The sequence below is a fragment of the Portunus trituberculatus genome, chromosome 43, assembly GCF_017591435.1.
Source record: "Portunus trituberculatus isolate SZX2019 chromosome 43, ASM1759143v1, whole genome shotgun sequence".
Lineage (NCBI taxonomy): Eukaryota > Metazoa > Arthropoda > Malacostraca > Decapoda > Portunidae > Portunus > Portunus trituberculatus.
Genome location: NC_059297.1, coordinates 13,824,411 through 13,840,884, shown reverse-complemented (window position 1 = coordinate 13,840,884; position 16,474 = coordinate 13,824,411). Strand labels below are relative to the sequence as shown.

Below are 16,474 nucleotides of genomic sequence, written 5' to 3'. Positions count from 1 at the left end.
CTGCATATATATCCATGGTATAAAAAAAAATATATATATAGTCTGACATCACGCTCCTTTCCTACACTCACCTAATAGTGACCTCCATCAGATGACGGTGGGCCGAGAAGTCCTCATGCACCACTGAGACCAGCCTGTGCTCCAGCGTGCAGGGCGTGACGGCGGACACCACGCTGTACGAGTATTGGATGAAGGCGTCGCCCCCACACCCGCCCTCTGACACCTCCAGGGCTCGCTCCACGGCCTTCTGCACGTCGTCCAGTCCCGAGAGGCCGAGGCGCCACTATGGTGAGGTGACGCCAGTACAGTGTTACTTATGTGTTTCATGGAAGGGACAATGTCAAGTAGCTACTTGTACAAGTACCACCTCTGGGTGATGGGATATTTGTTATATAATTATTACTATTATTATTATTATTATTATTATTATTATTATTATTATTATTATTATTATTATTATCATTATTATTATTATTATTATTATTATTATTGTTATTATTATTATTACTATTATCATCATTAGTATTATTATCATTGTTGTTATTATTATTACTATTATTATCAATATTATTGTTACTATTATTATCATTATTATCATTATTGATATTATCACTCTTCTTATTTATTTATTATTACTATTATTACTATTATTATTATTATTATTATTATTATTATTATTATTATTATTATTGTTATTATCATTATTATTATTACAATTATTATTATTTTTATTATTATTCTATTCATATGATTACAATTATGGTTATCAACAATGTTATCAGTTGTTTTTGTTATCATTATTAATGTTTTATTCTTATAATCACTACTATCATGACTACGATCAGTAATACAATGAATTCTTACTATTATTATTATATTTATTATTATACTCTTGATTCCTTTGTTACTACTACTACTACTACTACTACTACTACTACTACTACTACTACTACTACTACTACTACTACTACTACTACTACTACTACTACTACTACTACTACTACTACTACTACTACTACTACTACTACTACTACTACTACTACTACTTCTACTGAATATGAAGAACCAAAAAGAATTAACAACAAAGGAAAACATAATCTGAAAGTGAATATAAAATCAATTCATAATGTGACTAAAAAGTTTTTTTTATGTAAGAGGGACACTGGCCAATGCCAGTGAAAAGTGAATGAAGATGCTTTATGAATCCTAGTCACAGAAGAAAGGTAAAAAAAAGATAATCCAAAACAACAACAATCACACTGGTGTCGGTGATAACATCTACAGACTTGCTTTTTTTTACTTATCACTAATTGCTCACCAGGGTGTAGACGAGTTGCGGGTTAGAATATGCAGCAGAGGACAGCAACAAGTGTAGAACAGTGTCCCCAAGCTTTTGAGTGTATAGTGTGAGGGCACGCCATCCCTCTGCCGAGTTATCTTCATCCCCTGCAAAAGGTACAAGTGTGTACAGACACGTGGTGAAAAAAAAAAAGAAAGAAAACATGCGGTCCGGGTCAAAAAAGAATCAATGTTATTTGATTAGCAAGAAGGAACAATTTGATCAATAAGGAGGCAAGGCGACACTTGAATATATGGTTGAGCAAATGGGCATGTCAGTCTCAGACAACAGTTTAAGGTGGCGAGAACAAAATTCTGTGTAAGATGCCACTGTCACAAATGGGTCACAAGTAATTCTTCCTTACCAGAGTCTCTCAGCTCAGCAGACCCGCTCCCCTGACCTGGTCGCGCGTCCTCCTCGTCGCTGTGGGAAGTCAGCTCTATCAGTCCCTTCACAGCCTCCGCCAGCTGTCGGTCACCATTCTCTTTGGTCTCGACATACTTGCTGAGGTCCAGGACACTGATATCGGATTCCTCACTCCTCGAAGTGTCCGACTCATCTTTGAGGTCCTGCAGCTGCGTCTTGAGTGATGTGGAGAGGTTCCCGTTGGGGGGGCTACTGGAGAGGTTGTCATCCTTAGCCAAGTTCCCGTTGATCTCCCGCCTGATCTTGGGTTCATCATGGCCCAGGCCGTCCATCTCTATCTCATGGCTTGGCCGGTTGATTTTGTCCGGTGCGAGGTGGAGGTTGAGCTTGTTCTTGGTGTTCTTGATGTTCAGTTCACTGTCTGACTGAACACCATCTTCGAAACCACTTTCGCTTTTCTCCGAGTCGTAGCCAAGCTTAGAGGGATTTTTGCTGCCATCTTCAGAAATGAGTTTGTTGTTTCTCTTATCACCGCGCGTCAGGCTGGGAGGACATAGGCCGTGGCTACGTTTGGAGGTTCCGTTAAATCCGTTGCTCGATCCATCGTGGTTTCTAGGAATGCCATTACGCCCTCCAGGCATCCTCCGAGGGGTGGAGTGGGAGGATGCGGGAGGACGAGGCCGACGGCCCGTCAACACCTTGTAACGCAAATCGGGAGAATTGGTACCCACATCGGGCAGAGTGGCGGCTACACGAATCTTCCTAGGCGAGCCAGGCAGACTCTGAGAAGGACGCAGCTCTGCCTCCAATCCACCGCTGATTCTGGCTAGCAGGCTGGGGCCTCGGGGCGGTGGCTGGGGCTGGGGACTGGCAGATCTCTCCTGTGAGACCTCCGGGGCGACGGGGAGGGAGGAGGGGTAGGAGTGGAGGGACTGGCGGGTCTGGAGGACGGAGCGGAGAGAGGCAAGGTCCATGGAGGCTGCCTGGCTGTGAAGGCCACGCTCTCCGCGGCGAGGCATCGGCTGAAATGCAGAACAAAATTACATAATGGAAGTAGTGTGTCCTTCAGAGTCGCTTTTCATGTGTGTCAACGTTCACGAGTGCTGAGTAATGGCGGGAGGCGCACCTTGGGCATGTGTTTCCGGAGGGCGGCATGGGTCTGGGCGGGCACGTGCAGCTTCAGTAAGTGAACATCCGCGGGGAGACGATAGTCCACATTGCGCTCCTCCAGCACCCCGCCCTAGGAGAAAGGAGACGTCTTTATTCTCTCTCTTTCTCTCTCTCTCTCTCTCTCTCTCTCTCTCTCTCTCTCTGTGTGTGTGTGTGTGTGTGTGTGTGTTTATGCATATTTGCATGAGTCATAGACATAAGCCTCTGTACGTGGCAGCTTTCCTCTTGTGGCGGCAGTCAAGGCCGGCGAATAAGACGATGGGTTTTCATGCGGCACACTTACCTTGGGGACGTGGAGGGGCAGTGAGGCCAGGACATGGGTGAGCTCGCTGTCCATTTGAGTGTTGAGGATCCTGAGGGAGGGAAGGACACATGGTTAAGTAAGTGAATGAGTGATTGAGTGAGTGAGTGAACGTAATTCACCGTGATATTAAAGCTCACGCCCCGTTTCTGTGATCATCAAGAATATCTTCTCATTGATTTCTGAGCAAGATGGATGCCATTCGCACAAAATCCCTATCACTATTCCCTCATTCGAGGAGGACAATGTTGTACGCACATACGCTGCTGCCTTATCAGTGAAAACTTTAGCGATCTGAGCGAGCCTCACCTTGCCAAGGACATTACCATCGACGGTGTGTGTGTGTGTGTGTGTGTGTGTGTGTGTGTGTGTGTGTGTGTGTGTGTGTGTGTGTGTGTGTGTGTGTGTGTGAGTGTGTGTGTTCACCGGTCGCCTGCTGGTCACCTAGCCAGTCTTCACCATTACGGAATCGAGCTCAGAGCTCATGCTGGCCGATCTTCGGTTTGGACTGAGACCACACCACACAACTCACCACACACACCAGGAAAGCGAGGCCACAAGCCCCCAGTTATATCCCGTACCTATTTACTGCTAGGTGAACAAGGGTTACACTTTAAGAGGCTCGCTTATTTGCCTCGCTGCTCTCAGGATTCAAACCCAAACCTTCTAGGTTGTGAGCCCAGTGTGCTAACCACTACACTACGCGGTGTGTGTGTGTGTGTGTGTGTGTGTGTGTGTGTGTGTGTGTGTGTGTGTGTGTGTGTGTGTGTGTGTGTGTGTGTGTGTGTGTGTGTGTGTACAGCACAAGCGCGAACACAACATGTATCGTCTTCGTGGAGAAAAAAATAGATTAATCGAGTATCAGGTGCCACGTAAAACAAGAATGAAATTATTGTCAGAGAGAGAGAGAGAGAGAGAGAGAGAGAGAGAGAGAGAGAGAGAGAGAGAGAGAGAGAGAGATAATAATAGTAATGCTAATTGATTATAATAAAAGAAATTGACATGCGGAGTGCGTGGTGGTGGTGGTGGTGGTGGCAGAGCGATGATGGATGGTCTGTTCGGGGTGGCGCGTATCACTGCTGAGCGGGCGGCGGGTCGGGGTGAAGGAAGGAAGGAGAAAAGTGAGAGAAGACTAGAGTAGGAAAAATGGATTGAGAGAAGTATGAGTAGTAAGAAGAAAAGTGAAATGAGTGTTAGTAAGAAAAATAATAGAGCAAAGAAAACATAATTCCCGGGAAATGAGAAAAAAAGAAAAAAAAATCATAGATGGATAGGAAATAAATGAAAAGAAAGGAGATAGAAAGAGAGAAAAGAATAATAACTTAAGAGATCAATAGCACAAATTAAAAACACAATGTAAGCAGTAAGAAAAAGAAAGGAGGCAGAAAATAAGTTAAAAGATGTAAGAGGAAGAGGACGTAAAGAAATGAAAACAAAAAAGTATGAAAAAAAGACAGGTCAGGGGAAAGAAGGTGCGATAGGTATAAGAAATGTAACTGGTAAAGGAGAGAAAAGAGAGGAGGCGTGGTAACTTGAAAAAAAAATACGAAGAAGAAAACAAGAAAAGGAGAAAAAGAAGTGGAAGGTGGGAGTGAGGAATGAACTGTTGGAGCATTACAGAGGATGAGGAGAGGGGAAGTAAGTAAAGAGGGGTAAAGGAAGAGAAGAGTAGTAGTTATACATACGGTATGCAGCAAGTGACGAAAGGTGAGGAGGGGAGGTTAATATCTCATTAGTGAAGGGAACACCTGGTAATAGAAATACGCACCGGGTGAAAGTTGTGTGTTATTTTTTTTTTAATGTGGATGAGTTGTAAAGAGAGAGAGAGAGAGAGAGAGAGAGAGAGAGAGAGAGAGAGAGAGAGAGAGAGAGAGAGAGAGAGAGAGAGAGAGAGAGAGAGAGAGAGAGAGAGAGAGAGAGAGAGAGAGAGAGAGAGAGAGAGAGAGAGAGAGAGAGAGAGAGAGAGAGAGAGAGACGGTAAAGAATGATGATATTAGTGGTGACTTGAAGGCATGATAGTGATTGTGGTGATCTAAATTTAACTTTCTGCTGTGATTTCGATGAGGTGGTTCCAATTTTTTTCTTTTCTTTTCTTTTCTTTTTATGTACTATGGAGGCCAACCCACATTCTCCAGACACTGAATGCAAACCGCTATCCACCCGTCCATACTCCAAATTGTACCTCCACATACAGGTACCTACGTAGACTCATCCACACACGTCCACACGTCATTAATCTAGCTCACCACCACCACCACCACCACCACCCCCACCAACCACGCATTCATTCTACTCTCTGCACGTCATCCTCTCCCACTAGACACACACACACACACACACACACACACACACACACACACACACACACACACACACACACACAAATCATTCTAACTACAAGCCCTAAGTTACAATCACTCTCTTCTAACTCGTCACCACACAAGCCTTTTGATTGCGACATTCAACAATACAAATCAACCTTATTCAGTCTATTCAAAGTCACACACACACAGACACACAGACACACACACACATACACACACACACACACACACACACACACACACACACACACACACACACACACACACACACACACACACACACACACACACACACACACACACACACACACACAGAAATATAGGAAAGACAGTGAGGTAAAGGGACAGACAGAAAAACTGATAGGTTAAATAGATAAGTATATCGATCCATTTACCGTAACTTAAAAGGAAACCAAGAAGATACATAGATATATATTTTTCCACACTACTAGACAGCTGAAAATTTGTCAAACGCACGCACACAAACAATTCAATAGTAACTGCTGTTCTAAATGCTCCCGCAATTCACCAAAAGAATACAAAATACATCAAAACGCTTACACACACACACACACACACACACACACCTGGCGCCGCGCATCACCTGGCGGCACACAGGTGAGATGCAATCAATCACGGGTTCTCGGGGTCGGCGTGTTGGTGGCGGGTCGATGGCGTGTTTGTTTGTGGCATGATGGAGCGCTGGTGAGAGAATGTTTGTGTCGAGCGTGACTCTCCGTAATGGTGGTTTGATGACGTGTGTGTGTGTGTGTGTGTGTGTGTGTGTGTGTGTGTGTGTGTGTGTGTGTGTGTGTGTGTGTGTGTGTGTGTGTGTGTGTGTGTGTGTGTGTGTGTGTGTTTATACGACTTCTTTATATAGGCGAGACGTGCATATTACGTGTAGAATAGTTGTTAACCACTAAAGGAATTTACCAAGTTTCTTGTTTACCTCTCTCTCTCTCTCTCTCTCTCTCTCTCTCTCTCTCTCTCTCTCTCTCTCTCTCTCTCTCTCTCTCTCCCTCTCTCATACAGACTACAAAAAGACGTAACAATTCCCTACCAGTGAAAGAAAGAAATGCAAAACACGCTTTCATTCCACACAGAACACACGCTCACTCCCCGCACCCTTCCATTATGAAGTAATTAAAATTCCTCTCCCTCTTTTCTCTTCCTATTTCCCTCTAATTAATCTGTCCCTTCATTAACTATACCCTCTCCCTCTCAAATATCCACTTTTATGCCACCACGAATTCACCTATCTTTATGTCTATCCCCCTTCCCCCCACACACACCTGTCCTCCTTGCTTGCCTCTCTGCTCATTAACTCCACCAACACTTGCCTCTCACCTGACTCATTAGGTCTTTTATCTCAGTTGTTTCTTCATTTACGGACCTGCTACTGTAATATTTCACCTGTCCTATGACATTTCCTCTACATTCATCTTGATCTTTACTCTTTTTCTCTAAATCTTTGTCTCTGCTATCCTTTGATTTCTTATCATTATCATTATTATTATTGTTACTGTTGTTGTTGTTGTTGTTGTTGTTGTTGTTGTTGTTGTTGTTGTTGTTGTTGTTGTTATTTTTATTATTATTATTATTATTATTATTATTATTATTATTATTATTATTATTATTATTATTATTATTATTATTATAACTGTTATCGTTATCATAACTGTTCAGTTTTTACTGAACTTCTCTGACTTCTTTTAAACTTTTCTTACTCCTTATCTATTCACTATTGAACTTTTTTTCGTCCACGGGTTTTCTTTGCCCACATTCATCTCACTTATCCTTCTATTCTCATCACACCAATTGTTGTCCCTCCATTTTTCTCACCTCTCGATACAATCTCACTTTTTCCCTCCAGCATTCAATTGAATTTTTGTGCATTACCTCACTTCATCCTAATCCCATCTTCTCTCTTAACCTCCTTGTCTCCTTACACTTTCAAAACACTATCATCGTTCTCTTCGTTTTCCAATAAGATTCTTCCCTTCGTACTTCACTACGATCTTACTCATCATTCTTTCTGATCTGCAACGTTACTTTCATTTCGTCTTTATCTCAAACTTTCTCCGCAGCTCTCATGCCGTAGCACTCCAAATACAAATATATAGAGAGGCGAAAGGAAGATGGAAGAAGAAGAGTGCAAGAAAAGGAGAAAGCAAAAGATTATTTTCGTGACATTCCGTTTGTTCTAATCAAAGACTGTCTTTCTTCTTGCTTCATTATTAACGTTATCATATGCTGGAAGAATTACTGCATATAACCAACCAACATCTAGCATAAGAGAAGAAGTAAAAAAAATGAAGCGTAAATATGTCAGAATGCTCTTATTGAGAAAACTCAATCCTAACAAACTCCAGATATGTAAAAGTGTTAATGAATTCTGGTTGTATTTTACATGGTAATATAAAACAAACAAACAAGATAAACAAGTAAATACATCATGACAGTGTTCTTATTTTCTTATGTCTTTCCTTCTTACTGTAGCTCTCCTTTCTTTTCATATTAATCTATTTTTTGTTACTTATATCCATACAAGACAATACATCTAAATACATCCTATTCTTCCTTAAATCCTTCCGTCTATTCTCGTGACCCACCTGTTTTTATGCATGGTAGCTCCAGCAAGGACTCCTGGTTGTTGTTGACACGCCTCCACCACCTGCTGCGCCTTCAGGAACACGCCACCCCCACTCTGCAGGTGAGCCAAGCACCGAGCGTCAGCAAGTGAGGTGGCCGGTCAGTAGGAGGGGGAGAGAGAGAGAGAGAGAGAGAGAGAGAGAGAGAGAGAGAGAGAGAGAGAGAGAGAGAGAGAGAGAGAGAGAGAGAGAGAGAGAGGAAATTAAAAGTCGAAAACAGATATTACATATCGACTCCTATTTCAGAGAGAGAAAGAAATGTTTTTTGTATCTTTGCATACGTGTGTTGTAACGTTTTGTGGACCTGCTTATTTTTCTTAATAGAGAGGCTTTTAGATTCCTTTCTTTTCTTTTTCTTTTTTGGGGAGGGCTTATTCAGATGAAATGTCCTAGTTTTGAGGTTTCATCTCCTGTCTCCTACACAACAGTACACACTAGCTACTTGGTTTTCATCACTGGTGCTATTCTTTTTTAATGGGATTTAGGTCAACTTTTGACTTCTTTATCGATCATTATTTTCTTCATATGTATTTTGTTTCTAAATATATCGACTACAAATTTACCATAAAAAGAGGAAAGGTTCAGCTTTTGATTTGATTTGATTTATTCAACTCAGTTTTGTTCTTTTGTTTAGATTTTAAGGTAACTTTTGACTTATTTAGCTTAAGGTGATGTGTTTCTTCTCTTCAGGTACCATCTAGAAATCTCTCACAGCTCCCCAATATAAATGCGAAATAAAAGTTTATCATTAATAGTAAAAGTGATTCAGTTTATGTTAATAGTCTATAACTTTATTCCTCACTTCAAGCACGAGAAACATTGACACGGGCTGAGGCTGTGTGCTTGTTACCACTCTCACCTTTGGTAGCTGGACGGAGGGAACAGCGTTGAAGATTCTGTGCAAGCGTCTCATTGCCTCTCCCTCTCCTTCCTCCCCGTCTTCTCCCTCCAGCTCCCCCATTCGCTTCCTGGCCTCTATGTCATCCTCCAGTGCCCCTAATTCGGAGGCTTCAGTGGCGGGCGAGGGGGTGCTGAGGGGAGTGGTATTAGAGGAGGAGCCGAGGAGACCTTCTGCTGCCTCCGCGTCCTCTTCTCCAAAGTCAGCGTCAGGAATGGCGTTGGGTAGGAGACCGTCGAGCACCTCTGTCAACCTGGAATGGTGGGTTAAGATTACTTGCCATCCCGGGACATTGCAAAACATCAGTCATACAGGGACGGCCACAACGGTATACCATAACTGACAATTATAAGCTATGACAAAAAAAGTCCATAGCACACAGGACACAATAACTGCAAACCACTAGAATTGACACCTGGTAAAACATGACGACTGCAAACTAACAGAAAACTAAAACACCAAAACACAGTAACACCAATCAATGCAAACCCAGACACTCACACTTACACATACAGAGAACAAAGCTATACACAATCTCTACAAATTACTAAAAATCGACAACAGAGAAAATATTATGACTACAAACTAATGGGGCAGAGAGAGAGAGAGAGAGAGAGAGAGAGAGAGAGAGAGAGAGAGAGAGAGAGAGAGAGAGAGAGAGAGAGAGAGAGAGGAACAGTGACAGAATATCACTAATCAATACAAACTCAACACACAAAAAGAATAAAGAAATCAAATGCTTTAATATAAGAGGAAAATGATGATAATAAAAACAACAATGATAAGAATAAGAAAAACAATACTACTATTACTACTACTACTACTACTACTACTACTACTACTACTAATAATAATAATAATAATAATAATAAAAGATGAAGATGAAGATGAAGAAGAAGAAACAAAGGAAAAGAAGGAGGAAAAAGAACTAATAACCAAATACGCATCACACTAAACACGGTGAACAAAAAAATAACAAAAAAAAAAACAACAACTGAAAACAACACCAATAACAATAAAGAATATCCCCAAAATATAAAAATAAGTGACATTTGCAACAACATTACCAGAAACATTGTGAATCACCACCATCACTACCACCACCAGCACCACCACCAACACCACTACTATTAATATTACTACTCCTATTACCACCACCACCACCACTAACTACTACTACTACTACTACTACTACTACTACTACTACTACTACTACTATTACATCCAAACCAGCCATCAATAACAACATCAGTATTACCACAAGACCCAGCCACTACCACCACCACCCCCACTCCATCAGAAACAGCCACAAACCACCCGGAACGAGACTAATACACAACATTATTCGCTCATAAAAAAAGTGTTCTCGGTCATTAGGCGCTACAAATTATCACCCAATGGAGGCAAGGGTATTCATCTGTGCAGGAGGACTTTTTCAGTTTTATTTACTGGTGAACATTATAATTTTGTTGTGGGGGATGATGTTACAGCCTTTATAGTGTGTGCGTGTGTGTGTGTGTGTGTGTGTGTGTGTGTGTGTGTGTGTGTGTGTGTGTGTGTGTGTGACATCAGCTACATATAGGTCTCACAAAAGGATAGAGTTGAGTGAAAGTGGATAGGATTTAATTTAGGAGAATATTATGATGTTCAAATTCTGATACTTGACAAACAAACACACACACACACACACACACACACACACACACACACACACACACACACACACACACACACTAATACACACTAATACTACCAATACAATAACAACAACAAATACAAACATTACCACTGCTACTACTACTACTACTACTACTACTACTATTATTACTACTACTACTACTACTACTACTACTACTACTACTACTACTACTACTATCAAAAGTACTCACCTGTCAGTAAAGTGGCGATGGTCCCAGCCACAGGTAACCCACAGGTGCGGCAGACCCCCCGTGGCGGCGTCCAGCTGTCGACACACATCCAAGAGACGCCCTCGCGCCCATTCCCCTCCACGCCCACACACCATCTGGAGAGTGACGGGCATTTGAAGGGAACTAAAGGAAGTGTGAAAGCAATTCCTGCTCTACCTTTCCTCTTTTAACCTCTTTTTGTGTCACAGCTGAAACTCCAAACTTTCATCTTTCCCTCTTCTTCCCCTTTTTCATATCCTCCCCTGTAATGGACATCAGTTTGGAAGCAACTTTTCCCTTCCGTCTCTCTCTCTCTCTCTCTCTCTCTCTCTCTCTCTCTCTCTCCATCCATCAGATCTAACGTGTCATTAAGGCAACCATTAATCTCTGGATATGATCTGACACTCGTCGCCCTGCTCTCTCTCTCTCTCTCTCTCTCTCTCTCTCTCTGCAACTATTATTTTTCTTATAATAATCTTTTCATTCTTGGCTCACAATACCGTCTTTAATTTCTCATTGTTTTCTAATCCCTCTTGTGCTCTCCTTGTTTCTTTTTTCCTCCCTTCCTCGTCCCTCCGTCATCCCTCCTCCTCTAGAAGCCCTTAAACCCCCCCTTCCTCTTCCTCCTCTTCCTCTTGCCCCCCCTCTTCTTCCTCCTGTCCCTCCTCCAGCGCGAGCCACAAAGGACCACGTTTACTTTCGGCATTGTATCGCCTTAGCCAATCATGAGACTGAAAGGGGTTGACTTTAGCTTTGGTTCAGACCCACCACAGCTGTTTGTTGACGCTGACGAGGGAGGACCTGGCTACGGCTGGAGAGGGGAAGGGGACTGGCTTAATAGCGGGAGGTTATGAGGGAGTTGTAGAAATTGAAGGGGTATTATGGTAGCAAAGAGGAGTGAGCTAAACAGTGGTAGATGACAATGATGATGCGTTATAGGTATTGCGGGTTACTGCGACAAAAGAAGAAGGGATCGAGGTTAACAGAACTGATTTATGAGGGAGATGTAGAAATTGGTGGGCCTATTTTTGACAAGAAAGGGAAATGTGCTTAATGCTGATAGATAGTAAGTTGTCGGAATTGGGACCTATTGAGATAAAAAAATGAGGTATTAAAAAATATTCCTGTGTGACGTGCCACAACTAAGGTCATATGGCGCCAAAGTTATAAAACTATATAAAATTTCTACGAGAGGAAAATCACAAGATATTCGACGGAACTAGATATTCCTTTGTTTGGCAGGATTCGACAATAGTATGCAGGGAATGAGAACACTGGGATTGGAGTGTTGGTGATGATGTTGGTGATAATGGTGATAGTGAATTAAAAGACGCATAAGCCTGAGAGATTTTTGCATTTTTGTTGTTGTTGTTCTTAAGATAACAAATGAATGATGGCTGAATATAGTGAGCTGTAGTCATGGTGGTGATTGTGATGGTGTTGGTGATGGTGGTGATGGTGAACTGAAAGCGCTTGTGGTATGTACGCATATTATTATGAGGAATATGTAAGTGATGAATGGGAATGGAAGTTATTTGGGTGTATGTAGTGAGTTGTGGTGATAGTGGTGGTAGTGCTGGTAGTGATGGTACAAAGCGCCAAAAGAACAACAAACAAACAAACAAACAACACCCAACAAAGCAATTGGCCATTAGCAGTGAGTGATAATGACTGTGTATGGTGACAGTAATTGTGTGTAGTGGTAGTGTTAATGGTGATTCATGGTGACAATAATGGTGTGTAGTGGTGATGGCAATGGTATGGAAGGTAAAGTTCTGGTATAAAGTGAATAATATATCTTGCTGTGTACACCAATTATAACAGTAAAAAAGAAAAAGGTAAGGGTTATGAAAATACGACTATATATTATTATTATGGACTCACACACACACACACACACACACACACACACACACACACACACACACACACACACACACACACACACACACACACACACACACACAAAAGCCCTGAGCAAGTATTGACTGGGACGTTTGACTAATGAAATTCAAACTTTTACTAACACGGAGGTATTATACAAGTGTTGACTCTGAACTCTGACTAATTAAACACACACACACACACACACACACACACACAGTCTATGAAATCATTAAACGCGAATCATCAATTTAAGTTACAATTTATGCACGAGTGTTAATAACAGAGATAAAGATCACATAAACAGATTTAATACAAAGGGCATTTAATCTCCCCCGTGTGTTTTTATGGCGCAATAATAGCAAAGCGATACCGTAGCCCACCATATGAAATCCATCTCCTGTGACCAATTATCAGCACAGCAAATTGAAAAAAAAGGGAAAGTTAATCATGTTAAATAAATGAAGGAGATAAAGGTGATATGTGACAACATTAGGAAAAATGAATGAATGAATAAGCAAAACTAAATGTAGAAGAATAAAAGTGAATCTAAAGTAAAATTAATAAAATAATCGTAAACGCTAAAAGAATATAATAACGATATAAACTATTTCAAATGTAAAGAATTTTAAGTAACAACTATTTGGTGCTTAAAGAATACTAATACTCCGATAATAAAATAACCGATAATAAAAGTATGGTAAATATTAAGTAAATAAAGGCAGCAGATAATTCAATAAATAAAGGCAGCAGATGATTCAAGCGGCAAAACTGACAAAAACAATATATAGACTGAATAGAAATTGTCATTAAAATTAATCCCTTTATGAAAACAATGGGAATTCAGACGGTAAATAAAAAACATTCTTGGAAAAAAAGAGAAAACTTTCTAACAGCGAATTAAAACTCACGGTGGAGAATATCAAATAAACTGTGAGAAAAAGGAACGAATTAAATAAAAATCAACAAGAACTTTGAGAAAATAGAAAAAAAAACCCTAGTGGTATTCATAAGAGATGACATACACGATATACTTGAAAACTCTTCCTTGAGGCGCCTGAAAACACTCCCGTCAACAGGATACGGAATAAACGGAAAACAATGACCCGAACAATTTTTTTTTTTCCAAAGTATTCAAGCGACAACATTTAAAGTCTTTCTCAAGTTAAACCAAAACTATTAATACGAAATTATATCAAGTAAACTATATAAAAAAGAATAAATACAAAACAGGAACACCAGAGAGAGAGAGAGAGAGAGAGAGAGAGAGAGAGAGAGAGAGAGAGAGAGAGAGAGAGAGAGAGATATCCACAATTCAACCAATAGCATAAGAACTTCAAACTTTTCCCTTAAGACGCCTGAAAACTCTTATGGCAAAGGATATCAACTAAAATTCCAAACTGAAACGAACTAATATAAAAAGTAAAAACACACATGAAAGAAATGAACACTGTAATCAAACCTATAACATGTGTACTTCAAAATTCATCCTTAAAAGCTCCAGAGAACCTGCGCGACAAAGGATATTATACGGTAACACGACGGTAATGGGAGAGGTGCGAGCCGCCACACTTCCCCGGGGCTGTCTGAACCGAGCAAACTTTGAGCAGAGGAGAAAAGTTGGAGGGGAACACGGATGAGAGGCTTAGCATGGACTGTGGCGTCAGTGAGGGGATAATTTCACCAGAGCAGGGCTGAATCCTATTAGAACCCCATGATTATACTGAAGCGGAGGTGTCTAATGGCTGGAGGAGTATACAGAAACTGACAAGGTAGGTAATGCTGGGGTTTAGGTTAGGGAGTGTTGTGTGATGGACGGAGTGGTGATGAAAGATATGGCATGAGGTACGAGGAAAAAGACTGGTGTGGTTGAAATAATGTATTGAGACGTATAAGAGAGAGGAAAAAATAAATACAAAGACTAACTTTGAAAAATTGGAAGAGAAAAAAATACGATTAAACTAAAGGTAACAAAAATAAAATACACGTTAATGGTTGGTGATTAAACGTAAACGAAATGCAATAAACTTTTACCAAAACTCGAAATGAAAATTTAAAAATTCCCGCTTCAGGAGCACAATAAAGAAAACAAAAGTAAATGAGTCTATTGCAATCTAACAAAATCATCTGAAGTAGAAAGGAACACAAATGGAGAAACAACTAGGCGTCAGTCATGAGAGAGAGAGAGAGAGAGAGAGAGAGAGAGAGAGAGAGAGAGAGAGAGAGAGAGAGAGAGAGAGAGAGAGAGAGAGAGAGAGAGATTCTCAATTATAATAGAATAGAGAGCAATTAAAAAGTCAGATAGAGGATGAGAACAGAGCAGGACAGGAGTGAATTGGTTGTTTTGGTGGGAAGGGGAGATGGAGTGGAGGATGGGGAGGAGAGGAGCAGGGCGAGGGCATGCAAAGGGAGAGAAAGGGAGAGGGGTGAGGGAGTGAGTCTCTATGGGGGGATGAGCGCTTTTATGATCCGCTCCCCTGTGGTCGCCGTGGCTGTTTTATGTTTGGCTATAAACCCCCCCCAAAAAAAATCCGTTTTGATAGGTATTGTGTGTAGTGCATCAGGCGAGGCAGCGAGGAATGGGGAGGCCAGCTCAGCACATCACAACCTATAGATCCCAAGAGGGGCGAGGATGGAAGGCTGGAAAAAATATGTGTCTGGTGGCTGGGAGGTGACGGGCATAGGCAGGACTCACCAGCACAAAACGGCCATAGTCCTTGAAGGCGACATGGGCGTGGCGAGTGCGGACGACCGTGGGCGTGTCGAAAGCCTGGCGACAGAAGTGCACCACGCCCGCCAGCTGCCCGGCTAATGAAGTCCGGGCGGTGGTGGGCGTGTGGCGGGGGCGGAAGTACAGCACGGCATGAGCGGGGTCATCTTCCTCCCGCGTGCAGAGGCCTGTGTCGTACACCACCACCGACGGCACGCACCGCCTGGAACACAATGAGAAATGTTAGGCACTCAAGAGGCAGATACAGAGGCACAAGAGAGAGAGAGAGAGAGAGAGAGAGAGAGAGAGAGAGAGAGAGAGAGAGAGAGAGAGAGAGAGAGAGAGAGAGAGAGAGATGAGGAGGCACGGCAGATCATGAAAGGAAATCAGGAGGAAGGAAACAAAAGGCTAGGATATCATACAGGTCACATAATGTAAACAGTATGGAGATGGTTTGCAGGAGATCAATAAATTCAACCAAAAATTATGAAATCATCGTTAACTCACCGCTGAAAAAAAGAGTATTAACCAGCTGTCCATTCTCCATCAATAATCAACAGTCGATCATATAACAGAACACTATAGAATTTCAATACATAATGGTAAGCAGAGGAAAACATACTTTTAATGCTCACTGTGAAGAACTGACAAACACATACACACTCTCACACACACACACACACACACACACACACACACACACACACACACACACACACACACACACACACACACACACACACACACACACACACACACAGCACTTGATGTCCGGCTAAACTAATAACTCTGCACCTGCGGGGTCACCCATGTGGTCTTTAATCAGCAAAACACGCTCACCAGTTAACCAGATGCAGGCCAGAGTGTTGCGCCTCCCACACACCTCATAAATTGCCTCCTTCACCGCAGTGTTCACCTGACTAC

At 41.8% G+C, this 16,474-nt stretch overlaps 1 protein-coding gene across 1 annotated transcript in view; it reads right to left on the bottom strand.

Moving 5' to 3' along the window:
- Positions 1–16,474, bottom strand: part of LOC123518431 — a 67,612-nt gene that overhangs the window by 4,127 nt on the left and 47,011 nt on the right. The window contains exons 3-11 of the mRNA XM_045279246.1: positions 15,536–15,773; positions 10,939–11,072; positions 9,011–9,302; positions 8,113–8,207; positions 3,159–3,228; positions 2,832–2,945; positions 1,704–2,727; positions 1,319–1,446; positions 72–283 (exon numbers count right to left, since the gene is read on the bottom strand). Coding sequence (XP_045135181.1) covers positions 72–283; positions 1,319–1,446; positions 1,704–2,727; positions 2,832–2,945; positions 3,159–3,228; positions 8,113–8,207; positions 9,011–9,302; positions 10,939–11,072; positions 15,536–15,773 — 2,307 coding nt within the window. The remainder of the gene's footprint in view (positions 1–71; positions 284–1,318; positions 1,447–1,703; positions 2,728–2,831; positions 2,946–3,158; positions 3,229–8,112; positions 8,208–9,010; positions 9,303–10,938; positions 11,073–15,535; positions 15,774–16,474) is intronic.